The 26,812-nt window shown below is 32.1% G+C and overlaps 1 protein-coding gene and 1 long non-coding RNA gene across 3 annotated transcripts in view; one reads left to right on the top strand and one right to left on the bottom strand.

The window, feature by feature from the left end:
* LOC145944689 (glutamate receptor ionotropic, kainate 2-like) overlaps positions 1-26,812 on the bottom strand; it is a 181,160-nt gene that overhangs the window by 28,366 nt on the left and 125,982 nt on the right. For both annotated transcript variants that reach the window (XR_014426723.1, XM_083053221.1), the window contains exons 11-12: positions 20,460-20,663; positions 6,049-6,153 (exon numbers count right to left, since the gene is read on the bottom strand). Coding sequence is in view for 1 of the 2 variants with exons in the window: in XM_083053221.1 (XP_082909347.1) it covers positions 6,049-6,153; positions 20,460-20,663 (309 nt within the window). In the remaining variant the exon portion in view is untranslated. The remainder of the gene's footprint in view (positions 1-6,048; positions 6,154-20,459; positions 20,664-26,812) is intronic.
* LOC145944696 (uncharacterized) overlaps positions 12,980-26,812 on the top strand; it is a 216,568-nt gene continuing 202,735 nt past the window's right edge. Inside the window, exons 1-3 of the long non-coding RNA XR_014426724.1 lie at positions 12,980-13,139; positions 13,492-14,260; positions 14,751-14,795. This is a non-coding gene — a long non-coding RNA (uncharacterized LOC145944696). The remainder of the gene's footprint in view (positions 13,140-13,491; positions 14,261-14,750; positions 14,796-26,812) is intronic.

Genomic DNA, 26,812 nt, shown 5'->3' with positions numbered 1-26,812 from the left:
CCCATACGGCGCGGTTTCAATTTACGATATTAGATCAAAAAGTTTGTGCGCTGGTATGCTGATGGTACCATCATAATGTGAAGTCAATGTAATGTTAAAATATAAGGAAGAATAATTTTTGGCTCGCTTTAAACAATTGAAAATTAAAATTTTTATACTGCGGATCCCATACGGGGCGGATTCATTTAACGTATATTAGACCAAAAAGTTTGTACGCTGGTATGCTGATGGTACCATCATAATGTGCGTATAATATATAGTTGAAATATATACAAGATTAATTTTTGGCTTGCTTTGAACAATTGAAAATTAAAATTTTTATACCGCGGATCCCATACGGTGCGGATTTATTTTACGAATATTAGATCAAAAAGTTTGTACGCTGGTATGCTGATGGTACCATCATAATGTGCGTATAATATATAGTTGAAATATATACAAGATTAATTTGTGTCTCGCTTTAAACAATTGAAAATTAAAATTTTTATACCGCGGATCCCATACTGGGCGGATTCATTTTATGTTTATTAGATCAAAAAATTTGTACGCTGGTATGCTGGTGGTACCATCAATGTGCAGTCAATGTAATGATAAAATATATGAAAGAATAATTTTTGGTGCGCTTTAAAATATTGAAAATTAAAATTTTTAAACCGCGGATTCCATACGGCGCGGTTTCATTTAACGTATATTAGATCAAAAAGTTTGTACGCTGGTATACTGATGGTACCATCATAATGTGTGTATAATATATAGTTGAAATATGTACAAGATTAATTTGTGTCTCTCTTTAAACAATTGAAAATTAAAGTTTTTAAGCCGCGGACCCCATACGGCACGGAATTATTTTACGTATATTGAATCAAAAAGTATGTACGCTGGTATGCTGATGGTACCAAAATAATGTGCAAACAATACATTATTGAAATATTTAAAAGATTAATTTTTGGCTCTTTTTAAAATATTAAAAATCGATACTTTATAGCCGCAAACCCATTAAAACTCAGATTCATATTATGTGTATTAAATGCAATAATTTGTAGGCTCGAATCTATTTGGTGCAGAAATAATCTGTATAAAATGTACTATTATAAAAAACATTCGATTAATTTGTGTTTTTTTTTAGAATATTTAAAATTGATACTTTATAACCGCGGACCTTACATAAAGCAGAATTATGTTATGTGTATTGAACGAAAAAATTTGTAAGCTCAAATATATTTGGTATAAAAGTAATCTGCATAAAATGTACTATTAAAAAGAAGAAGCGATGAATTTTTGTCTCTTATTAAAATATTAATAATCTATACTTTATTGCCGCGGACCTATAAAACTCAGACTTATATTATGTGTATTATATAAAAAAACTTGTACGCTCGAATCTGTTTGGTATAAAAGTAATCTGCATACAATGTATTATTAACAAAAAACAAGCGATACATTTTTTTTTTTTTTAGTATATTTAAAGATGAAACTTTGTAGCCGCGAACCCTACACTGCGCAGACTTATATTATGTATATTATATAAAATAATTTGCATGCTTGTATTTATCTAATATAAAGAGCCAATATAGTTTATCGCTTGTTTTTTTCAATAGTACGTTGTTTGCAGATTATTTTTATACCAAATAGATACAAGCGTACAAATTCTTTTATTTGATATACATAATAAAAGTTTGCGCCATATAGGATCCGCTGCTACAAAGTATCGATTTGATATTCGAAGAATAGCCAAAAATTTATTGCTTGTATATTTCGATAGTACATTTTATTATATATATAAAAGTTATCTGCAAACTATGAAATATATTATTCAAGTTTTAAGTAGTAAAAATATTATTTGTAATATTATTTATAACATTTTTAATTTTTATAACATATTTTTATTTTAAAATTTAATTAGCAAATTAACGCTTTAGTTATCTGATTTCTGTCAAAAAATGTTAATCAAATTTAATAAACTTTATATAAAAATATCATTTTTATAATATCATTCTTTTTAATATAAAATTGAAGAATGGCGCGCGCGTGCGCTCTTGTGTTGTTCTAGTTATATAAAATTTACATATCAAGTACAAATTTATCAAATTTATTTATATTGGTCACAAATGTTGCGGAAAAAAACAATAAAACAGAAAAAATATAAAGAGAAGTGATGTAGAAAAGGAATATAAAAATAGATATATATGCAAAAGAAAAAAAAAAAAATAGGTAGGAAAAGTTTATTGGAGGTCTCTATTGGAGAGAGCAGCGAGTTATATGTTTAATAATTTTACATCAATTAATATCGATCCAATGATTTTTTATTCATAGTATATCGGCGGATATTAAGTCCCCAGGTGTGGATTTTTTTGCTGCCAGCGATAACATTTGTACAGGCGGAATTAGCAGATGCAAAATTTAATGCTCGCTCTTGCTAAAGGATATTGATTCCGAAAATAATGAAGAACTCTCGAGCAAGAAATATCGTCGCTATTATCTATTGACAACGAAGAGATATGAGTAAATCATTTTTTTGACTCTGCAAAATGCAAAAATATCTCGAATTTGTATATCAAAGAATAATTCATAATAACAAATCGATTTATCTCATATTTAAGTTCAATTCTGACATAGATAATACGATGATAATTGTAATCTACGTGTGGAGTCGTAATGGATAAGTGACAGGATGATTAAAGGACGCTTTGAGGATACGGGGAACCGGCTGACGGCTGCAACATTAATTGCAATTAAATGATCGCCTTACATTAATTAGAAGGCGCGCTCGCGCCTGTCGACGTCGATTGGTGCAATTAACGAAAAGAGACCCACACTCTTTCTCTCTCTCATTCTTTCTCGTGTTTGCCGGAGGAAAATTCCACTCAGGCGGAAACGAGTCTTCAGTCCGCATTGAAAAGTAAACTATCGTCATCAGGGCGGTGAAGAAGCTTCCGTCGTTTTAATCAATTTATGAGAAGTCCATTTACCGGCTTTTTCACCTCTATTATACCTCACCATTTTGGTGAAAATGTAATTATAATGAGTTATCTCAAGATAAAATTAACTATCGACCGATTTCTATAATTTTTTGATAAACAGTTGATTTATGATCCTTTTTTAATCGAATATCGAGAGAATATCATACATATTTTATCTGATATTTGTTTTATTATAACATCGATCTTAGTAAGAGATATACTTGCGAGTAAGAAAGACTCTGTCTAAGTGTAATACATAGTCTATAATTAATTCTACAGTGATTCGCGACGGAAGATTATCACGTCGCTGTTGCCTGACTAGGTAATAGCAATTGGCTTAATTATCTTCATTAAGCAATTGACTTGTGTCGTCGGCAGCTGAGACGAACAATTTCATTTGGACATTGTATTGAAGATCTTCAAGACAATATATGCAATTACCTTTCCTCCTTCCTCTCCCTTCCTCTTGTATCTACTCCCATTATCGTAATTATCTATGCAACAATGTATTACCAGTCAAAAGGATTAACGGATATGAGAAAAGAATTACAACGTGAAAATATAAGGAACTCAGGCTGGATAGAATATCCGGAACAAAAACATCAAGAGATGAATTTTTCACGCAAGTAAAAAGCAATTAATTATTATGTACATATTAATTAATTCTATTAATCTTTCTGAAAGAAGTTGCGTTTCTCTTTCCTTATATATATTTAATTATTAAACACAATTACTCTAATAGAGTTTAATAAAGTTGCTTATTAATATAGCATCTGTGATAAGATAGCCAAAACGATTCGAAATATAGATATATCGCGGAAGGAAATTGTACTTTCATTTTATAGAGGGGGGCGAGATAAAAATGAAAAAAAAATTTACAATAGCGAAGAGATCCGAAACTTCTCGTAAATTTTGTTCGGTCCAAATGTCCGCTCAAGGTTTTCCTGCGGAAAACTGAGAATTTAGAGATGAATCGAGGTCGGGGTGGTAAGAAAGGGGGGCAGGGGGGAGTGAAGCGACACAGTAGGACGACGAGGCGATCTCGTCGTCGCGAAAATTTTATTACAAAAGCTGGAGAAATTAACTTCTCCATCGGTATCGTTCCGCCTGTCCATTCCTCTTCCTTCCCCCTTCTTGCCCCCCGCTTTCGCGATCCTACTCGGCGCAATACCATTATTAACTTCGGAGTAAGCGAATCCCACCGTCGCTCGTTACGGTATAAAGTGCAGCTGCCCGAGAGAAGTTAACTCCGTAGATCTCAGCATCTCGAATTATTTAGCGCGAGTCGAAACTTCAGGGGGGAGATGGCGAGGGGAAGAGGAAGGAAAGGGGGTATTCTTGCACTGTCGTTCGAATCGATCGCGGGACGAATCCGCGAGTCGGAAGAAATTCCCTGCGGGACATTGTGAGAATAATTAAAGCTTCAAGCGGATAAGACAGAATCGTGAGAAGGGACAGTCGGAGTTGTATATATAGGGAGAGAAAGAGAGGGAGAGGGAAAACGACTCTGACGAGAAAAACGGCTCGTCGAACAAATATTGAATTAACCGGTTCGCTAATTCGACGCATAAGTGCCGATCGATGATACATTCCGATTATTAAATCATCTACGCGCCACCGCTTGCGAGAACGCCTCTAATTAGTCTGCTCCCCCGCTTCTCTACCAGTCCCACGACACGTGCTGCTTGCATTATATAAGCGAGAAACGCATATGTGCACATTGATGCGCGCGAATGCATCGCCAGACGCCAAGATAATATGATAGCGCGATCTTATAACCGAAACAAGAGGATTATAACGAGGATCCAATCTGTCAGAGATATCTCTTTTAGAATAATTTTTTTTCCTTGTCCTCTTGCGTGTATATTTTCTAAATTATTAATTGAAGTATTTAATTTAAATAATCAAATTAATTTGTTGCTTTTTTTAAAGAACAAAGTACAAAAATTTGTAAGATTGATCAATTCGTAATAAAATAATACACATATATATGCAAATATATTTTAAATAAGTTATTTGACAATAATTTTATTGAACGATATAACATATATTTAAATAATAATTGTTATGCATATTATAAAATTGTTTAAACATAAATTGAATAAATATAAATATAATATATATATCTGGTTTCCATTTAGAAAAAAATTGGTGAATGATTCAGTTCAATATATAAAATAGATATTCAGCCGGATCACATATCAGTTATTACTACTTTATGTTAATATAATTATTATAATTTTTTACACACATTTACACACATTTACATATACACAATTACACATTCGACTATTAACTGCTTCGGTAAATTTCAGGGAGATATTATACGCATTATCAAGTGGTCGTTTCACGAGCAAGTAGATAAGATCAACCAAAGTCAGACAGAATTACAGTCATATGGATAACTACTCCCTCCATTATTTTGACGGCATTTTACCTCGGATAAAATTACTTGGCCAGCAAATTTGCTGGCCACTTAACGAAAGGGAGCGAAAACATACGCGTTACTCTTTTTTTTATATATATATCAGCCATTTCACTTTGTATCGTCGAGCGAATATTTAAAGAAAAAACAAAAACACGAAGACGCGAAATATCGAAAGAGATGTCATATTTCACATAACTTTCATCGACATTGCGTTGATCCTTGAGCGCGGAGCGAGTCGGATACGAAAACGAAAATAGCCTAACAACAACAATAGGGGATACATACGGTGGAAAAATAAGCAAATAAGAATAACAGATGCGCGACGTGGAAAAATACACAGAAAGAGAGGGAGAGGGAGGAAAGCTCAACAAGACCGGACGGGTGAGAGAATCAAGATTCGCCGACAACAATGCGCCAGGGGGATGCGGAGGAAATAAAAATATGAGCTATCAGAGAGTAGAGCGCCATTCCCATCGCGAACCAGGCATTATGTGGCGGCTGGCTTATACGAGATAGCTTTAAATGCGTCGTTCTCTTCGGTCGGAGGCGGTTTGGACGCGGATATAATTGCTACCTTGTGCAACGAGATTAATTTCGACGTGGTACGCGGTTACAAGGAGATATTGTCCCTCTGCGAGAGAAACGTCGTTTTAAACCTACCTTGAAGAGGATCGAGATGCCCAGATTCATGAACGGCTTCGTGAAGTCGATGACGCTTTCACGCGCGTAGTTGATCGTCATCGAGCCAACAGCCAGATCGGCCTTCTGCGAAATAAAAGAAAATGATGAAGTTAATAATTTAATGATGTGTATCATTAAATACACTAGCGGATTCTGACGTCGATAATGGGGGGGGGGGGAGTTTGCAAAATTATTTTATTTAATATATTTGGTTTCATGATTAGCTTTTATTCCAGGATCAACGACGTCGATAGCTCTTTAATGTTTGTTTTTCTTTATTTATATTTTTTAAACAAATTCAGCAAAACTGTTTCTTTTAATTTGCAAGGGGGGGGGGGTTTAACCCCCCTCCCATGATCCGCCAGTATATATATATATATATATATATATATATTATAGATATAAAGAATTTCGCCTAATTATTTTCGTGCAACGAAATTATCTCATCATTTCGTCCTATGTCTGACTTAATCTATACTTAACTCCTTGAATGCGTAATGAGTATAATTTTCAGTGTATCTTATACTTATATATATACATTAGCGGATCCTGACGTCGATAGCTCTTTAATGTTTTTCTTTATTTATATTTTTTTAACAAATTCAGCAAAACTATTTCTTTTAATTTACAAGGGAGGGGTTTTAACCCCCCCCCCCAGTTAGTGATTAAATATATATAATATATAATAATATATATAATATTTATGAAGGGCGTTTACATAAAGTTCTTGGTACCTTTGTTTATAAAGAAAAGAATGAAGTGGTTGAAACTGTGCACATTTATTATAATAAACTTTTAATAAATTTTATTAATTTTTAATAAAATTTTAATAATATTTTTTTAAATGACAATGTGTCGATTTTTACTTTTTTAAAATGTCGATTAATGATTGTATCTGACAGATCTTGCATTACTGAAAATAACTTTGCAGGATTTATATGGAGCAAAAGACTAATAAATGTGTACAGTTTCAATCACTTCATTCTTTTTTTTTATAGGCAAAGATACGAACTTTATGAACGCTCTACGTATATTTAATAATAATAATATATATATATATATATAATTAAATATATGTATACTATTAATTAATAATTATATTTTTAATTATGTTTGTTTAACTTTTACTAAACTGCATGGTAAAATTAATCAAACATATTTTATATTTTATTGTAATAGATATTATTATTTTTATTGTAAAAAATATTAATCAAAGAAATTCTCATAAAATTCTTTCCATATCATATTGTCCCACGATTACCATGATTTTCAGAGTAAATTCTAAGAGAAAATTCTCTCTGTGTAATTACAATAATTTATTAATTATTATATAAATCATTATAAATAAATTATTTATATGTATTTATATAAATTTAATAACTATTTTAATAATCATAATCGAGATTGCAAGGTGTCGATTCTACTTTCGATTCGTTGGCTCGGTCAACACAGATGCGTGCTCGAAATTATTTAGATTTCGCGCAGTTGGCAAAACAGCTGATTCAGTGGCCAAGGTGCTGTATATAGTGGCTGTTTCCATTTGATTGAATGAAACCACCTGGAGAAAAAGCGCACACGCACTTTTGGCGCAGTGGTATCTAAGTAAGTACTTTTTCAGCGTCTGCAAAAGTCGCGAAAGTCGCGAAAGTCGTGCGACAGTTCGGGAAGATTTATTTCCGGCTTGCGTCGCAGCCGGAAGGGCGGATATCTGGGTCTGGGGAATGCACCCCCAGAGATAGGGAAATCCCCTGTCTTTTCCCTTCGCGCGTACGTACATCATGGTGCATGTAAGTTATATATTTCCTGTAAGTACACGCGAATGTACAGGCCGCGTGACAATTTTATTGCGCGATGTCGGCGAAACACGATTTATGCACTCTCGCGTTCTTAATATTCGCGAAACGTCGATTTCCAGTCGTGGGGCGATATGTAACGCCCGATTTTCACGCCTTACATATCTATTTCGAAAAGTTACGGCCGCATTTCAATTGTGCGATGCGCGTTTAAACGAAAAGCACTGCCTCTTTTGGCTATTTGTCATTTCTCGCCTATTTATTTCACGTGAAAATGTAACTGTTACTTGATTCCATTTTCATTTTCTCTTTCTCTCTTTATAGGTACTAAATAATATTAAATAATAATAAATATTATATAATATTTCACACGCTATGTGACACGCTTACATGCATTGTAATATCTCTCGGTTCTATTTATCGCTCTCTATATAATGCATATACGAATTTATATGTTCATTATTGTTCTTGATGATAAACAGGATTTTAATTTATCATAACTATCCTATTGTGTATCCCTTTCTATTGTATATTATTGCATAGAAATAAGAGATAGAAATATTATTATTAATAATTATAGAAATAATTTGTTTAATAAAACAAAATTTGTTTCTTTAATTTTATTATTAATATAATATTAATCGTTTCTTATTCATTTTGATCATTTCATTATACTTATTTTGATGAAACTACACAGAGAGAATTTTTTCTTAAAATTTACCCTGAAAATCATGAGACAATATGGTATGGAAAGAGTTTTATGAGAATTTCTTTGATTAATATTTATCACAATACAAATAATAATTCTATTACAATAAATCTATTACAATTTTTATTACAATCTATTACAATAAAATGTAAAATATGTTTTATTAATTTTACTATGCAGTTTAGTAAAATTAATCAAACATGTTTTATAATTTATTGTGATAGATATTATTATTTGTATTGTAATAAATATTAATCAAAGAAATTCTCATAAAATTCTTTCCACGTCATATTATCCCACGATTACAATGATTTTCAGGATAAATTCTAAGAGAAAATTCTCTCAGTGTATTAATTAAAGATTTATTTAAAGAAAATAATTTAATAAATTTTCTTATAATTTTTATTTTATTAAATTTATGAGTATTATGTGATTCATTATAAAATTAAATATTTTTTATAATGAAATATTTTTTGCAATGAAAATTCAACGTTTCAATAAATGTTAACACGAATAAAAATATTTATATTCACCAATTCTACAACAGGGCATCATGTGCGTATTATTACTTCCCTAATAAAAACCTTTTGTAACAAAGTCCATGATATAAAACAAAATCTGCGTTAACAATTTAATTTTTATTCTCTCTCACGTGCCTTATAAATGCCCCGGACACTCGCATGTTTTATAAATGCCCTAAAAAAAATGCCCTATAAATGCAGTATGCGCCGCAAGCGTCGAGCTTGCCCTGGTGAATGAGAGATTTCGACGCGGGAGATCTATCGAGCGACACATCGATGTCGATGTAAAATGGTACCGCCGCCGGTTCATCCCGCGAAAGATATTTCAGACTCGCGACGTCACTAATTCTCGCGCGTGATTTATGCGATCCGCGGATGACGGTCGCAATAATTTGTTGCGGCATGCTTTCGCGCGATGACAGGCAGAGCGCCATTGCGGAGCCGTCAATCGTTTATAAATGTACGTATGTATGCACGTATGTAACGAGCAGTGCTGTTTTCGCGCATCGACGTGTCGGGAGAGAAGTCGAACGTGCCAGGGAAACCGATTAAAGCCGCTAGTATCGGGGATATTACCGGAAAAAGGGGCGCGATATCAATTTCCCATAGGATTTTTTTCGCGAGAATTTCTCTGAGATATTTATTTATGTATGCGATGTTTGCGTTATTTATTTTAACATGTTTTCTGTCGAGAATATCGCTTTCTGTCGATTAATAATTTCCATGACGATGATACATCGCGAGCGAGGGTTTTCTTTTTTTTTTCTGTTTTGTTCATTCGTTTTTTAGCTTCGTTACCTTTTCACGTGGCGCCGACAAACGATATCCCATTTATCAACGTGTTTCAGATAAAAAAATGAAATATCGATACATCATCCTATTCAGGAGAATTCACGCGCGGGAAATTAATATCTCGTGTAACATTTTTCATATTTCGCGTGTAAGCGAATACTCGAAAAACTTGTTGCGTTAATTGCAAATTAGTGTTATATAATATTTATATTTTCTCTTACGTGTAAAAAATAATATTTCTGTCCGAGTAAAATATATCTTTTCAGTAGTATGTTGAAACGATTTGTAAATTGCGAGAGATCAAATTGGGGACAAAATTTCATTCTGTATCATATAATTTGATTGAATCAAAGCAGATCATCGATCAGAGTTATCATTTAACATCAAAATAAAAGTGAATCAAGCAGAGCTCATTTGACATATAATTTTAAAAGCTTTTTATTCATATCATAAACTGTGTAAATAAATAAACTGTGTAAATAAATAAACTGAGAGAATTTTCTCTTATACATATTTCGCTTGTTCAAATATTTTACTGTATTACATGACACTAAGTAATTTATTCATTTGTTAATATTATGCACATCTTCCCTCAAAAATTTATATTTTAAGATTAAGAAGAAAATACAATATTACAGCACTTTAAACATTGTGATTCTAAAATTGTAATAATCTCAAAATATATAATACGCTATAAAGCATATTATTATGGTACATGCTATATAATTTAAATTTAAAAAAGTAAAAGAGAACTAATATACATATCAATATCTGCAGAATAAGAATTAGTGTTTTATTATCGCTATGTAAGAATGTTTAAAATTTCATGTAAAAATAGAGTAAAATTTCCCAACATCAATATATACGGCGCTGTAAGTCTACTGCATTATAGTAAATTTCTTTGCTTCTATTTTTCTTTTTGGAATATATAATTTCAGAATGTACACTGAGAGAATTTTCTTTTAGAATTTATCTTGATAATCATGGTAATCATGGGACAGTATGATATGGAAAGAATTTTATGAGAATTTCTCTGATTAATATTTATCACAATAAAAATAATAATATCTATCACAATAAAATATAAAACATGTTTGATTAATTTTACTAAACTGCATAGTAAGATGTTATTATTTTTATTGTGATAAATATTAATCAGAGAAATTCTCATAAAATTCTTTCCACATCATATTGTCCCACGATTTTCATAATTTTCAGGGTAAACTCTAAGAGAAAATTCTCTCTGTGTGCTTAATAAAAAATTACATCATAAAAATAATTCAAAATTATTAAAAATTTTTTAATTTTTAAATTAAAAATTTTCAAATCTAAATATATGTATATAAAATATGAGAAAATATAATTTTCATATAAAAAGTTGTGTGTAATTATTATGAAAATTTTATTATAAATTATTTATTAAAAATTTATTTAGTTATTAAAAATTTTGAAAAGTAAAATATCCAAAATCCATCCTATGCATTACATTATACATTAATGTAAAATGAATCGTTATCGCGGAGATAAACGAATATTATTATTATAATTTTACAAGTAATAAATAATAAACGAAATAGATTATAATCTACTTACGACAAGGTTATTTCTTCTCTTCTATTCGTACTCTATGAAGCGTCTTTATGTCATTTACACAACACTCGCGAAAACAGGATTAATTACAACACACGCGCATTTATCAACCAAATAAAATAATTACACCTTGAACGGCATTTCCGATCATTAATTGTACGCGACTCTATACGGCATTTCCGATTTTAATCGCGCGATACTTTGTGCGGAATTCCCGACATTAATCATCCGTGATTTTTCTTACGGCACTTTCCATTTTAATCGTACGCATATTTTATGCGCTTTTGTTAATTACATGCGACACATATTTGAGAGAACAGCACGCGACAATTATAATTAAACGAAGCTACGACGAGACGCGACACGACATTTACGCGGATGTTGTCGAAGTGATGCCAACTATTTAATTAGAAAATATCAGTCTCGCGATTAATCGATCATCGAAAAGATCGATTAACATAGAGCGCTTAACGCGACGTGAGAAAGTGCTTCGAATAATATTTTGATCGACCAATCAGAAGAGAGAAACATATATCGATCTTTGCAATGATCGATTAATCGATTAATCGATTCATGTCTAATTAGACATGTGGCATCACTACACCTACACTGCGGTGAATTTAGCGCGTGTCGCATCAAATCGTAGGTGCGTATATTATTAATACATAATTAACGATAAAAAGATTTAGCATCACAATACATGTGTCCGTGTCTATTATCACTAATTCCCCAAGTAGATAAAACTCATAATGACGTCATTATGACGTCACTAAAATGTCATTTTGAAAAAATCATAATGATCTCATTTAATACATTTTTAGCAACGTTTTGATGACTTATTTTTGATTTCATATTGATCATTCTTTTACATATTACAATTACTATTGTTTATTCTATTGTTCGCATATATTCTAACAATATTTAAGCAATATACATTTTTTGAAAGTTATATAATGCGATTTTCTTATATTAGCGGGCTTAAAATATTATTATTCTTTTCGTCATCTTTAAATCATGTTTTAATCATTTCTGTTTAGATAACTTTTAAGTGATGAATAAAATCACGATGACGTCATTATGACGTCATTATGAGTTTTATGTTCTACCTGGGTCAATAATCGATAAATGTAATAATCAATGCGAATATATATCTCGATACTAGTCGCGATCGCGTTTAGAAAAGGAACTCGACAATACGAAGCGCTTCACATTATTGTTTTACATGCCAAGGCCTAACATTTCTGTTTCAGAGATTCAAAGGGAAGGTAGTCGCGTGTGTGCTGTCACATTATTTTACCAAGTACGAGAAGTATATTAAATCGCAGAAGAAAATTCGGTATCATTACTGCAACTGGCAAATTCGGTATTCAATTGCAATTATATTACTATCACGATCTCTAAAAATTTATCAGTTGACATCACGGCGACATCTCGCGTGGATTTCGTGCGTCACGTCGCGCGCATCGTAGTTTCGTCTAATCATAGTTGTCGCGTTCTCTCAAATATATAGTACGATGAACGTCGAGAGTATTTTGTTTTGCTGATAAATGCGCGTTGTCGTAATTAATCGTGTTTTCGCGAGCGTGCCTTGTTAGTGTGTAAATGAATGAAGACTCCATATAGAGCACGAATAAAAGAGGAGGCCCGGGCAACGGCGGAGCAACCGTAAATAGATTATAACCTCTATTTCGTTCATTATTTAATACTTGTCAAGTTATAATAATTTACTCGTTTATATCCGCGATAACGATTCGTTTTACATAAATATGTATCATGTAATGCATAGGATTTTCCATATTTTACTTTTCAAAACTTTTAATAACTAATTTTTAATAAATAAATTATAATAAAATTCTCATAATAATCAACATTTTTTATGAAAATTATATTTTATCTTACTTTATATATATATATATATTTAAATCTAATTTATTCCACGAAATATCATTTATATATAATTTATATAATTTATTCCATTAATCGCGAAAGACTATAATCTCTATATTTATTTTTACAGGTGGCATCACTTCGGCGATCCCTCGTAAATTTCGTGTCGTATCGCGCGGATCGTATCTACGTTTAATTATAATTGTCGCGTGCTGTTCTCTCAAATACATATATACGTCGCATATAATTAACAAAAGCGCATAAAAAATCTTTATCGTCAATTATATATGAATAGTAATATACGAACATACTGATATCCGTCACGCACTTGTCACGTCGAGTAAAGCGGTCTATGTTAATCGATCTTTTCAATGATCGATTAATCCCGAAAGACTGACAATTTCTAATTAGACAGTTGGCATCACCGCGGCGACTTGGCGCTTCGCGCGTATTTTGTGACGTTGGCATCACTGCGACATCTCGCGTAAATTTCGTGCGTCGCGCCGCGTGAATCGTAGCTTCGTTTAATTATAATTGTCGCGTGCTCATCTCTCAAATATGCGTCGCATACAATTAACAAAGGCGCATAGAATATACGTACGATTAAAAGTGGGAGTGCCCAAGTATGAAAGTAAGTTACGTACGATTAATTGTCGGGAGTTCCGCACAAAGTATCGGGCGATTAAAATCGGAATAAATGTCGTACAAAGTCGCGTACGGTTAACGTCGGGAGTGTCGTTCAAAGTTTCGTGCGATTATTTTATTTCGCTGATTAATGCGCGCGCGTGATTGTATTTTCGCGAGCGTGTGTGTGTAAGTGCCAGAAAGACGCTAAAATACGACCAAAAGAGGAGGAGGAGGCCCGGGGAGGCATCGGGCATCGACGGAACAACCATGGGGTAAGCAGAAAAGAATTAAAACAAATTTATATTAAATTTTTATTAAAATAAATTTTAAAATAAGTTAATATTAAGAATAAATTTGGAATAAAATAAAAAAAAGTAATTTGAGAAAAAAAATATGGATATTTAAGGTAATTTACAGAAAAATGAAAAAATTATTATATTAAATTTTATTATAATTAGATAATTAATAATAAAAAATTTTGATATATATATATATATATATATAATATATATGTATATAATTTTAATATTATTTATACAATTTATAATTATTTAACTTACTTTTTAAAAATTAAATTTTATTATATTTTATATAAAAGATTTTAAAAAATAATTAAAAAGTTTGATAATTTTTCTGACGTAATTTTATTAAATATATTTTACGGTACAAATAAAAGTTTAATTGCGCATTATTGACTTTTTCAAATATTAATTTTGAAAACTATTTTTCATATATATAATTTGTGTTTTTTATATGTTATAGATCAACGCTTTGGACTATAGAGCTCCGCTGTTGTGCATCAGATCGGTGAGTGTATTGCATGTATGTATACATATATATTATCTGTATATGTAGATTAATCACCAGAAATTAATTTGTAGATTAATCATCAGAAACAAATTAGAGCGCAATTCAGAAAAAAAATTAAGAAATTATATGTTAACTTTATATGAAAAAAGATTTAAGAAATTATAGTCCACTTTTTTATCAAAACAATGAGTTACATAATTTTCTTTAAAAAACTAAAAAATATATGCCAAGTAAAGAAAATTGTTAAAAAGTCTCGTTTTTTTTCATGTACATTTACATATTCATTAACATGATTAAAACTTTCTGGCGATTATTTCTATATTACATGTATATTAAAAATATACAAATATTGTGTTATTGTGAAATGGCTCACTCTAGAAACAAAATAATTCCGCAAATGTTTTCCCCTGAAAAACTCGCAAAAATAAACTACAATATTTAAATATACACTGAAAAATTAAAAATAAAACAAAATAGTTTCGTATAAAAAAGTTATATAGAAGATCAAATCTCTAAAAATGCTCTCTAAGAAAGTTTCAAATCTCAATAAAATTTAAGAGAGACCAATATTTTTATTTAATAATTCGTTTTTTAGGTAATTAATAATTAATTAAAAATAAATTTGTATTAAACATTTTTTTTAAGATTTAAATGATTTGAATTTTGAATAATTTTTCAAATATCCTAGCTTGTGATAATCTGCAATATTCGCGATAATTTTTGTAAGAAATAAATCCGTGATCATGATTTTTTGCTACATCTATCGTTCATAGATCAGAGATTCTTCTTTTTCTGATGAAGATCTTTATAATTTACAGGTAAGGTTACTATTATTAACAAAAACCGAATTTTATTGAACAGATTATTCGGAATTTTGTTATTATCTTTTTATCGTTAATAATGTATGCATCTTTGTTTTGAGTAACACTTGAGTGCTATTTTTACTTTGTTCTTATTTTATTATCGATTTTATCTCGAATATATATCAGTTTCTTTATAGTTGATAAGCCAAACCTTTTACCAATGATTGCTCGTCAATCTCCGAGTAGGGAAGAAAAAGTAATATCGACTTTTCGTCACTAGACTATTGAATACACAATTATTTTAATTCATACTTTTACGATAAAATATTACGAATGTTTTATAATTAATGTTTTGTTCAATCAATTTCAATATTAATATGGAATTGTTATTGACAACTTAATTGCACGCAATTAGTTAACAAGAAGTTGATTTTAGAGATAAATAAGATAAATAAAAAATAAAATTAAAACACGATATTCTTAATTGAAAATTTGACTTGCATACTGAACTATTTCACATTATAGAACTAGTTCACATTATATTATATATACTTGTGCATTAATTTTTTTAATTATACTGACAGAAAAAGCATATAAAATTAAGCAACTTATAGAAATAGGAAATAGCTCAATATGTACAATCTCGAAATCCATCTATTACGAAATACAAACATTTTGTCTCTTTATGACAAAACTCCTTTCGTTACAGATATTCTTCTTAATATATACATAAAGAGAATTTTCTCTTAGAATTTATCCTGAAAATCGTGGTAATCATGGGACAATATGGTATGGAAAGAATTTTATGAGAATTTCTTTGATTAATATTTTTCACAATACAAATAATAATATCTATTATAATAAAATATAAAATATATTTGATTAATTTTGCTATGCAGTTTAGTAAAATTAATCAAACATGTTTTATATTTTATTGTGATAGATATTATTTTTATTGTGATAAATATTAATCAGAGAAATCCTCATAAAATTCTTTCATAACATATTGTCCCACAATTACCATGATTTTGAGGGTAAATTCTAAGAGAAAATTCTCTCAGTGTATATTCTGAAATTATATATTCCGAAAAGAGAAATAGAAGCAAAGAAATTTACTATAATGCTGTAGACTTACAGTGCCGTATATATTGTTTTGTGGGAAATTTTACTCTAATTTTACATGAAATTTTAAACATTTTTACATAGCGATAATAAAACACTAATTCTTATTCTGCAGATATTGATATACTGTGGATCTACATGTATATTAGTTCTTCTTTACTTTTTTAAATTTAAATTATGTAGCATATTCTTCAAATTTTGAAAGATTCCATGTACTATAATAATATGCTTTATAAATTTTAGAATTTTAGAATCACAATGTTTAAAGTGCTGTAATATTGTACTTTCTTCTTAATCGTAAAATATAAATTTTTGAGGGAGGATGTGCATAATATTAACAAATGAATAAATTACTTAGTGTCATGTAATACAGTAAAACATTTAAACAAGCAAAATATATATACAAACATTAAAATATATAAAATACGACGTCACAAACAGAGAGATCTCTGTTTCGAATTTTGAATAATTATAAATTTGCATAATTATAAAACCTAAAGTGGGCTTTAAACGCATAAGTCTCCGGAAAGAAACAGAACAGAGTCCAGCCTATAAGAGGGGCGAACTTAGAGCTAGGTATATTATATGTTAATTAAGTTGCCTAATTAGACATGGTCCCGACTAATCTTCGCTTTGACGTTCCAGACTGCGGATTTCTCGGCGCGAGATCCGCTTAACTATGCTTAAGTCGCTAAAATACGATGCCATTTTCTAGGCATATTACGCGCCGTCGCTTTTTTATCATCATATTTCCGTCCTCGGTTTCGCTCTCTCGGTGAACGAAGGGGTAGGAAAAGAAGGACTGAAGGCAGTCGAGGAAGAGAGGGCGGGGGGCAGCGACGACTGCGGCGAGCATTATTAATGATCATCTGACAAAATTAATACTACCGTCCAGATAACGTAGTGCCGGTCGCTTTGTAACGACCGGCAGAGAGTCCGCGAAGGGTCTCGACGAAAATGAGAAATTTCGCCGACTCGCGGGTTTCGCGATTTCTCATCCTTTCACGCCATATGTGCGGCCGTGCATGTTTACATGCTCATCATCATCATCATCATCATCATATCATTGATTGTGCAAACCGTCAGGAGTGCTTAATGCGCTCCGATTTGCATCGAGAAATATTAGATGATTAATCATCGTGATATATCCCCCTCCCTCTCTCTCTCTCTCTCTCTCTCTCTCTATCTCGTTTAGCGATTATTCCACCTATATTATCGATGCTGTGATATCGGTAGACCCTTTTAATCGTGCTCTCGTGCAAGCATTATCCGGTGATGAAACTAAATACACGTTTTAAACATTCAAACACTATGTGCGCATGTTCTCTTTTTTTTTTTGAAATTATCCATTTAGGTAAAGCCGACGGTATTATGTCGAGAGAGAAAGAGAAAGAGAGCCTCGTTCTCGTCGCGCTTACATTGGAATTAATTATTTCTATACAAGGCCGTAGTTTCTATTACACGCAGGGTTATACATTATTCATCGTGATAAAAGTGCGCCCTTGCAGTTTCGCAGCAGCCGGATACTGAACCCAATCCCGAAGTTCGGGATTTATGGCAAAAGTAGTTTTGGAATGTAGAATATCGCTAGATACACGACTAGTTACATTCTACTTAGTTCTTTTCCCTAAAAAACTGAGACCGCGCTCTTAAATATATACCCGGGGAAAAGAAAGTACGTGCGAAAACAGAGAGGAGATAAAAGCGGGTACTCTTTGGTCTTTCTCTCTCTCTCTCTCTCGCGAGAAAGAAAAAAATCTCGTCTGCGAAGCGAAGAAATACATTCGCGTGTGTTTCGCACAGAGTGCATCGAGCTTCGAAAAAGAGAAAGAGATCTCTCTCGATTAGAGTTCGAATCTAATGCTTAACGTATTTGGGATAAAACCAGCTGGCGCAAATACACATAAGGTTTTTACTGGTTCGACTACGTTAGATATACGGTACATTGCGATCGTGTAATACGGACATGCATTTTACAATAGGATACTACGTGTATGCATTAACCCTTCTGCCAATGAACAGGCACCCGGGGACCCAAAGCAATTTTAACAGTGGTTGTGCGGATGACATTAGTTATCCACGTGCACAAATCTGCAGTTTTAATTAATATACATTTTTAATTTAATTTTAATTTAATACGTATATTTATATAAATATGCTCATAACATATGTCTTTTAATTATTTGTCTTTTAAATAATATATGTCTTTTAATATTTTAATTTGATTTTAATTTCTTTTAAAAATGGATAACATGTCAACTATGCGATCTCTAATTTTATTTAACATTTTATTTAACAGAGCGATTCTAGGATTAAATGTCAAAATATATTATAATATGTACATTATAATGTATAACATATTAAAAACATTAAAAAGGGTATATTATATAAATTAAAAATATATTAAAAAGGATCTTTGTATTCGGAAATCTTTAAAAATATAACGGGAAAAAGCATTCAATGCCTAGCAGCTTCTATAAAAAAAATTGCATTGCAATATATCGAAAATACGCACTTGGTACCCGGATACACGTTCATTGATGAAGAGGGTGAAAAATTATGCACCGACAGAGGGAAAGGGTTGATGTTGGAATCGATACGCGAAAGTTATCTCTAATTCCAAGCTATCTTCGGTATACCAGCGGTATCTTTACCTCTGACGATATACTTTGCGACAGATACGAGCCGACACTTTGACGTCGTTATCGCACGACGCTGGCTGTCGGTCGTCGTCGCATCTGCTAGAAATGTCAGCGGGATATTGAAATTCGCCGGAACGACGTACGCGCGCGGCACTTAATCAATCGCCTACTTGAAATGTAGACGTAGCAATATCCGCGGGCTAGTCTTACGCCTTCCCGGTAGAAACGCGGGCTCATATACACATGGCGTATCGCCGCCGCATCTCCATGTCCGTGATTTGAATTGCAAAAGCGAGACGCCACGTTATCCCAGGGTGTCCCCCGTATCTCTAAGCCGTATACACGTTTGTGTACGCCAAGTGCACGGATTCACGCTAGTTGCCAATCGGAATGCGGCGGCAAAATGGGCACGATGGCTTCCGATATCGCGTTACATTCCGCTGTGTCGTTCGACACCGCAGTTACGTCAATTTGCGGGATTAACGCCTTTCTAGCACGGGATATGCCTGGGAAATGACATTCCATCTTGCGTCTCCCGTCAATGTGACGTTTCCAGGGAGAGAGTGTACGATAATTTTTCAAATAGAGATAATTGTAGGAAATGTTTATAAAATAAATTAATAAATATAGCGAAATTTCCGATTAACCACTCTTTACTGCGCGTCTATCAAAACTCTCTCTGATAGAATTTGACAGTTAACAATGTCTAACACACTAGATTGTGTTATACGCTGCTTCCGTTAAATTCCGGGTAAATTATATCGTCCTAGCGCGTATCGGATAATGTCATCCTCTCATTTCGAAAGTTCATCGCGAGATCTATCCTTCAGACACTCGCTAATATAATAAAAAATTAAAAAGGCCGCGAAGGGATTCTTTCTTAGGTCTGCGGAAACAAAAAATGACGTTGGAAGTATTTAATTGAGTTAGTTAATTATTTAATTAAGTGATAATTTGTGAAAAAAGATCGAGATTTATACAAAATATCTCATCTACTCTCTCTACGCTAATTCGAATCCACTATGGATCACGCTTATACGATACATAGAGATCTACACCTAGTTCATTCCGTTCACCCACACACACTCACTCACCTTGTCCATCAGCTGGCGTACTATCCCGTTCCATTCGCCGGTCTCGTAATCGTAAACGCCGTACTTGCCGTCCGGCACGAGCTCGATCCTGTAAGCGAAGCCCACCATGTGCGCTATCTCCTTCAGCAGGTCGATGCAGAAGCCCTCGTAGCGCGCGTTTCCGCTGAAATTCCCCCCGCTCCTCAGCATTACATACGGCTGCTCCTACGGGGATCATAAAAAGGAGCTACCGCTCTTTCATTCGCATCCCTTACAGAGGCCTTGTTTCGCGATTCTATCCCCCTCACCCTCACTTCCTTCCTCTGTCCCTATTCTCGTCTTTGGTCTTCCCGCCCCATTTTGTTGTATCCGGCGTCCTTTTCACGGAGCTCCTAAATTGCACCAGTTATATCGATATGGTCGGCGACAAGGTCGGCGCGCGTAACGATAAGGCATTCGCGTGTCGTAAGAATTTTTACAGGGAAGGCTGCGCGGAGATGTAAACTTTTTTCCCTTTCTTTCGGATGAAAGGGTCATCTGTGAGGTTCGAGGTTTACGGCTTCTGTCTGCGCTCGAGGAGATTAGGAAAATTTCGGTTCCCCTCGCTCGTTTCGCCGAGACATATACGAGTTACAGGCTTGATTAAAAAGTAATAAATTAATAAATTGAAAAAGTTCTGAACATGAATATAAATTCAGGTACGAAAAGAGGACTATAAAATTACTTTTAAATTCCTATATTTATTTTGTCCTTTTTATATTTATTTATTCCTCTATACTTATATTTAAAATAAGTATGGAGGAATTTAATAACAATTTTATTGCGCCTTATATTTCAGTTATTACTAGCCCTTTTCATACCTGAAAAAATAATTAGTAGTTTGCGTTTTGTAAATTATCGATAATAAATCGATAATTGCATATAAATCTATTCGTTTATTTTAGTTTCGTGATGTGATGCGAATTTTATATAAATAAACGCTTATCAAATTTTCTCTTGGAGATTGTAAGAATTACAGCTTGAAATTCAGCGAGTAAAACGGAAATATGCGTACTCTATAAAAAAAAAATTTCAAATTTTGACATATATTTAATAAATTATTTTGATCGGCTTCCTTTAGGCTTGAACGGTTGAAGACAGGTTAAGATATTTATTACGTTATCACATAAATAAAGTAATTAAATAAAAATATGTCTACACCAGGGACCATAAAAAAATCTCTGCAAGTTGCAACGCGATGGAGAGTGGGCAATGACATCTCGACTAGACAAATGTTCGCGTTATCCGTCACTAAAACAACCCGTATGAATTTTGCGTGAAAATGTCATACTCGATCGAAGAGTTTTCGGGCGCTATCCGAGCGTTAACGGGTCATGCATCTTCCTAGCTGGATATGGACAGCTTTAATTGGTATTTACGACGGCATTTCGAGTATGTTCGCGGACCTGGTGGCGGAGTACACTTGCGCGTTCGATGTTGATTACCGGCTAAATGGATTACTCTTCGATAGACTATTACGCCGAACACTCCCACGGGAGAGGAGGAAGGGATGGGATGCGTTTCGCATGCCTAGGAGACGTAGATGCGACAGTGACGATCAAGTTAGACATCAACCTGGACGGCAGTTTACTCGATAAACCTCGTTTCGTGAATATAAAAAAAACCTCGTACTAATCTTGTGGTTTTTTTATTTCTTCATATGTTGTAGCTTATGACCTACTGAACAAAAGATGTAATAGCCTCAAGCTAAATAATGGACTGAGCTACAGCCAGTTAAACAACTCGAAGAGCCCGAGTTTTTCGTGTTTTGACTGGCTGCAAATCAGTCAAACTGTTTATTATTTAGCTTTAAACCTATTACACTTTTTGTTTAGCAGATTATAAGCTTCAACATATGAGAAATCAACTGATTTTACCAAGATTCAATTTTAAATAAACTATAACATATGAAAAAACCAGCTGATTTAATCGATATGAGAAAATCAGCTGATTTTACATAAGATTGTGCGGAATTATTTAATTATCGAATTTAATATTATGTACGTCGACAATTATCTCTAATATATGTGTTGACGATATGATTGATAGGGAGGTGAGAAAATTTCGGATGAGTCTCTTTTTTCGAATGCAAAATAAATTGATGATTTACAGCTTTCCTTAATTTACGTCGTGCTATTTTCTTTCAATAATTTTTTTGATAAATCTTTATTAGATTAATGAATTATTTTTCTATAGACCTTGACATGATATGTTGTTAAACTTAAATAAAAAAATTAATTAAAAATTTTATTAACAAAGGTTCATGTGCGAATCAAGTATTCGAATATAGGAAGGATACACTAAATTTAAAGATTTATTATCTTTTTTCTTTGACGAAATAAATATAATAACGGTAAATATAATTTTCCTCGATCTCATCCGGCATCGTTTTGAAGACGAGAGAAGCAGGGAAACTTTTAACGAAATTCAAATATTTAGTTCATCATTTATCAGATATTTCAATCTATCCATTTTTTTCTTTTTTACACGAGATATGCGAGATTAAATATTTGACAAAGCGGCGATACGATATAATCAATGCTGAAGACGGTGGCGTGTTCTAGCTAATGGAGAATATAGAGAAGCGAGACTGAGAAAAAATTGTTCGAATAATTCCGATAATTGCACGCAGAAACAAACGCGCATACGAGGGAAAGTCCATCGCGTTCTCTCGCGAGTAAATATTATCTTTATACGAGAAACGAGCGGAAATACGTCGACAGAAAGATGTTGCCGGTATTATTACGTCGGTCGTCGCGTATATTCAGAGTTGAAAGTCTGGCGCATGCGCGCGCGCGATCTGGATTTAAATTTAAATTCAAATCGGCTTCTTGAAATGCATTAAAGTAACTTCACTTCATGAAGCTCTCTTTCTCTCTCTCCGTCGTTTTAGATGAAAATGGGGCCAGTAGCTGCGTTACGGCGAAAACGTGAGAGATTTAATTAGAGGAAATGTCGACCAGATTTAATATTTACGAGCTGCATATGAGAATTTCGACCGGGGATTAACTGCGATAGCAGAGAATGCATTTGACACGTATTAATTAAGTTGCGTCGACAAATAACATACCTGGAAAGAAGTAGGAGTAGAGAGAGTACGTCGATTTTCATCGAGATCTTTTTATAAACTCATTATCTAACGCGCTCTGTACGCTTTATCAATACTTTTAACTTTGTCATTTTATAATATCGTTAATTTTGCCGACTGAATTTACAGAAGAAGAGAATAGCAAGGAACGGTACACATATTTTATTCATATACCTATATACTGTTTGAGGTTTTTATGTTCGCTTGCAAAAGCTTCGTACGTATATACATATGCATGGGAAAAAAGCTTGAAAATTCAAACATAAGATTTAATCCAAATAAGCTGCGCGAATGCGCGCATGAAAATAGAGATGAAAAATTAGCTGTACGCGTAGCTAAAAGTAAAAAATCCTCGTTGAAATGAGAGACATTATTTCTCGCGAGAGAGATATGAATCTGACGAAAATATTTATCGTAAGTTTCCATATGATGAAAAACGAAAATCTTCCCTAAAAAAGATTCGATTTTTTGAAGCAGGCGCAAGTTCAGAGAAGAGACAGAGAGTGGTATTAAACACCCGGTGACTTTTATGAATGATTACTTAATATGGTGCATCTTTATATGAGCCCTGAGAGAGTATTAAAATCCTCAAACGTTGGGGAAAAACGGAAAATAAGATATAAAATTAATTTAAAGCCAACTTAATGGAGGTTGTAAGGCCATTTTTAACTCTCCTTTGAATAATACATGAATCTTGAATAAAGCGGCGAAATACGTGAAGCGTGAAGCTGTAAGAGCGTGAAAGATTTAACAAGAGAAGAGCCCGGCAAATTTCAATATCGAGCGTGATCATGTTATACGTCGATATAGAACCGACCCGTGTACATATGCCTAATTATTAACGAAAATTTACGAGCAATTTTAGCTAAGCTTTCGTGTTTAACAAATAACAGCAGTAACGAATAATAATTATTATCAAAATGAACAACTAATATATATATACAAATAATAATTGATTATCGAAACAAATAACTGATACGAGAAATCCATAATTACTATTTCGGCATTGTGTAATTTCGATGCATATGAAAAAAATATGATATATGGAAATTATATATGGAAATATGATATATATGAAAAAAATTATACGTGATGCGCGAACATTTAATTAAATATTGCGAGTACTTTTAGACAAACGCTTAATTTTATTGTAACATTACGGGATTTAGAAAGTATTATTACTTTTAAAAAGAAATATATTTTATAAATATTCGCGTCTTTATTTTTTCATCAAGATATTTTAATTAATATAATGATAATTAGTTGTCACAAATAAAATGTGTTTCAAATATCTCTCTCATTGATATTTTTAATTAAAAAATCTCTCTACTGCTGTTTTTAATTTTAAAAAAATTTGTCCGTGATATGCAAAAATTATTGACTGCACGTTGTTCTTCATATTTGTATATAGTGTATGTTGAGAAAGAAAAAGAGAAAGAAAGAGACCGAAAGAAAAACTGTGCAATATTTAATTAAATGAATTGCATATACGTACATTATAATCATTATGACTATTCGGAATCGATTTGATAATCAATTATGATGTTAACTATATAACTAACTAAAAATTTATCAATTCGTTTTGTAGAAAAAAATTTCTATTCGCGCCCTCTTATTATTTATATACGTTATCGAATAAAAATACTATCTTTTATTGTTCAAAAACATATTTTAAATGATTCGTTTCGTTTTTATCATTTTATGTTCCATAATAATTATTAGAAGAATTATAACATAATATTGAATGAAATAATAATATAATGAAATATTGAGAAATCGTTATTCTATCGAATTTCCCATTTTTCGAGATAAAAATTTCTTGAAGAATCACGCGCATATGTGTAGGTATATCCTTATACATAGAATCAGATAAAAAAAAAATAAAAGCTTTTAATTACGTGAAAAACTTGATTGATACATTTCGCGATGCGGCAGCATTAATTAACTTACTTGCTATCATTGATCGATTTACGATCTTATTTCATATCGGATGGTATTTGTAACTTGCCAATATCACGCGCGTATTATGGCGTACACACCGCATTGTGATTTACCTTCACACGTCACAGCTCCTCCGTCCTACGATACGGTGAGATAACGGTGTAATTGATCATAATGAATTACTAGGAGAATAGATTCGACTGGTCAGCATTACAGAAACTTGTGATTAGATACACAAACAAAGATCATAATTCAAACGATGTATGGGCTACAGCAAAATGGAACATTTAATCGTGTAATTATATTTTTTTACATCTCGAAGAAGTTTACAAAAAAAATCTTGTTTATATTATCACTATTAATAAAATTATATATGAATATAGGTACATATATATACATAATTATACATAATTATATACATATATTGATAGACTGTCAAGACATTAATGAGATTTTATCTAAGAAGGAAATTTTCGCAGTAGTGAAACTTTATATTAGTTAGCCACGATATGCTATCAATGAATCACAAGCATTATACGTTGAATTATCATGAATAATCAAAATATAAGTTAACAAGTTATATAAACATAAGTAATGTAAAACATAAGTACTTATGGTCTAATCTGATATATAAAACGTCCAAGTAACGAAGTAAAAATTTCTTGAGAATAATTGAAACGATGGACTATAGTAAAATAGGATATCTAATCGTGTGATTATATTTTTTACGTTTTGAAGAAGTTGATTATTCATGATTATTTAATTTAATACTTGTAGTTCAATAACGTATTGTGGCTGACTAATATAAAGTTTTACTACTGCGAAAATTGCCTTGTCAGATAAAATCTCGTTGATGTCTTAATAGTTCAATATATATATATATATATATATATTAAGACAGTATTGACATTTTATCGGACAAGGAAATTTTCGCAGTAGTAAAACTTTATATTAATCAGCCACGATACGCTATCGAGAACCACAAGTATTAAATTGAATAATCATAAATAATCAAAACATAATTGAACAAGTTATCTAATCTGATATCTAATATGCAATTCGTTGATGAATCCAGGTAATAAAATATAAATTTCTTGTAATCATAATTAAAACGATGTATGGATTATACACAACAAAATAGAACATCTAATCATATGATTATATTTTTTACGTTTTGAAGAAGTTTACAAGAAACAAATCTTGTTTCTTACTCTTGTTAATAAAATTATATATATATATATATATATATCAAGACGTTAACGACATTTTATCGGACAAGGAAATTTTCACAGTAGTGAAACTTTAT

This window comes from Prenolepis imparis, unplaced genomic scaffold (assembly GCF_030444845.1).
Source record: "Prenolepis imparis isolate NDT839.2.m4 unplaced genomic scaffold, iyPreImpa1.0 SCAF_13, whole genome shotgun sequence".
Classification (NCBI taxonomy): domain Eukaryota; kingdom Metazoa; phylum Arthropoda; class Insecta; order Hymenoptera; family Formicidae; genus Prenolepis; species Prenolepis imparis.
This window is presented reverse-complemented; position numbering and strand designations above follow the sequence as displayed.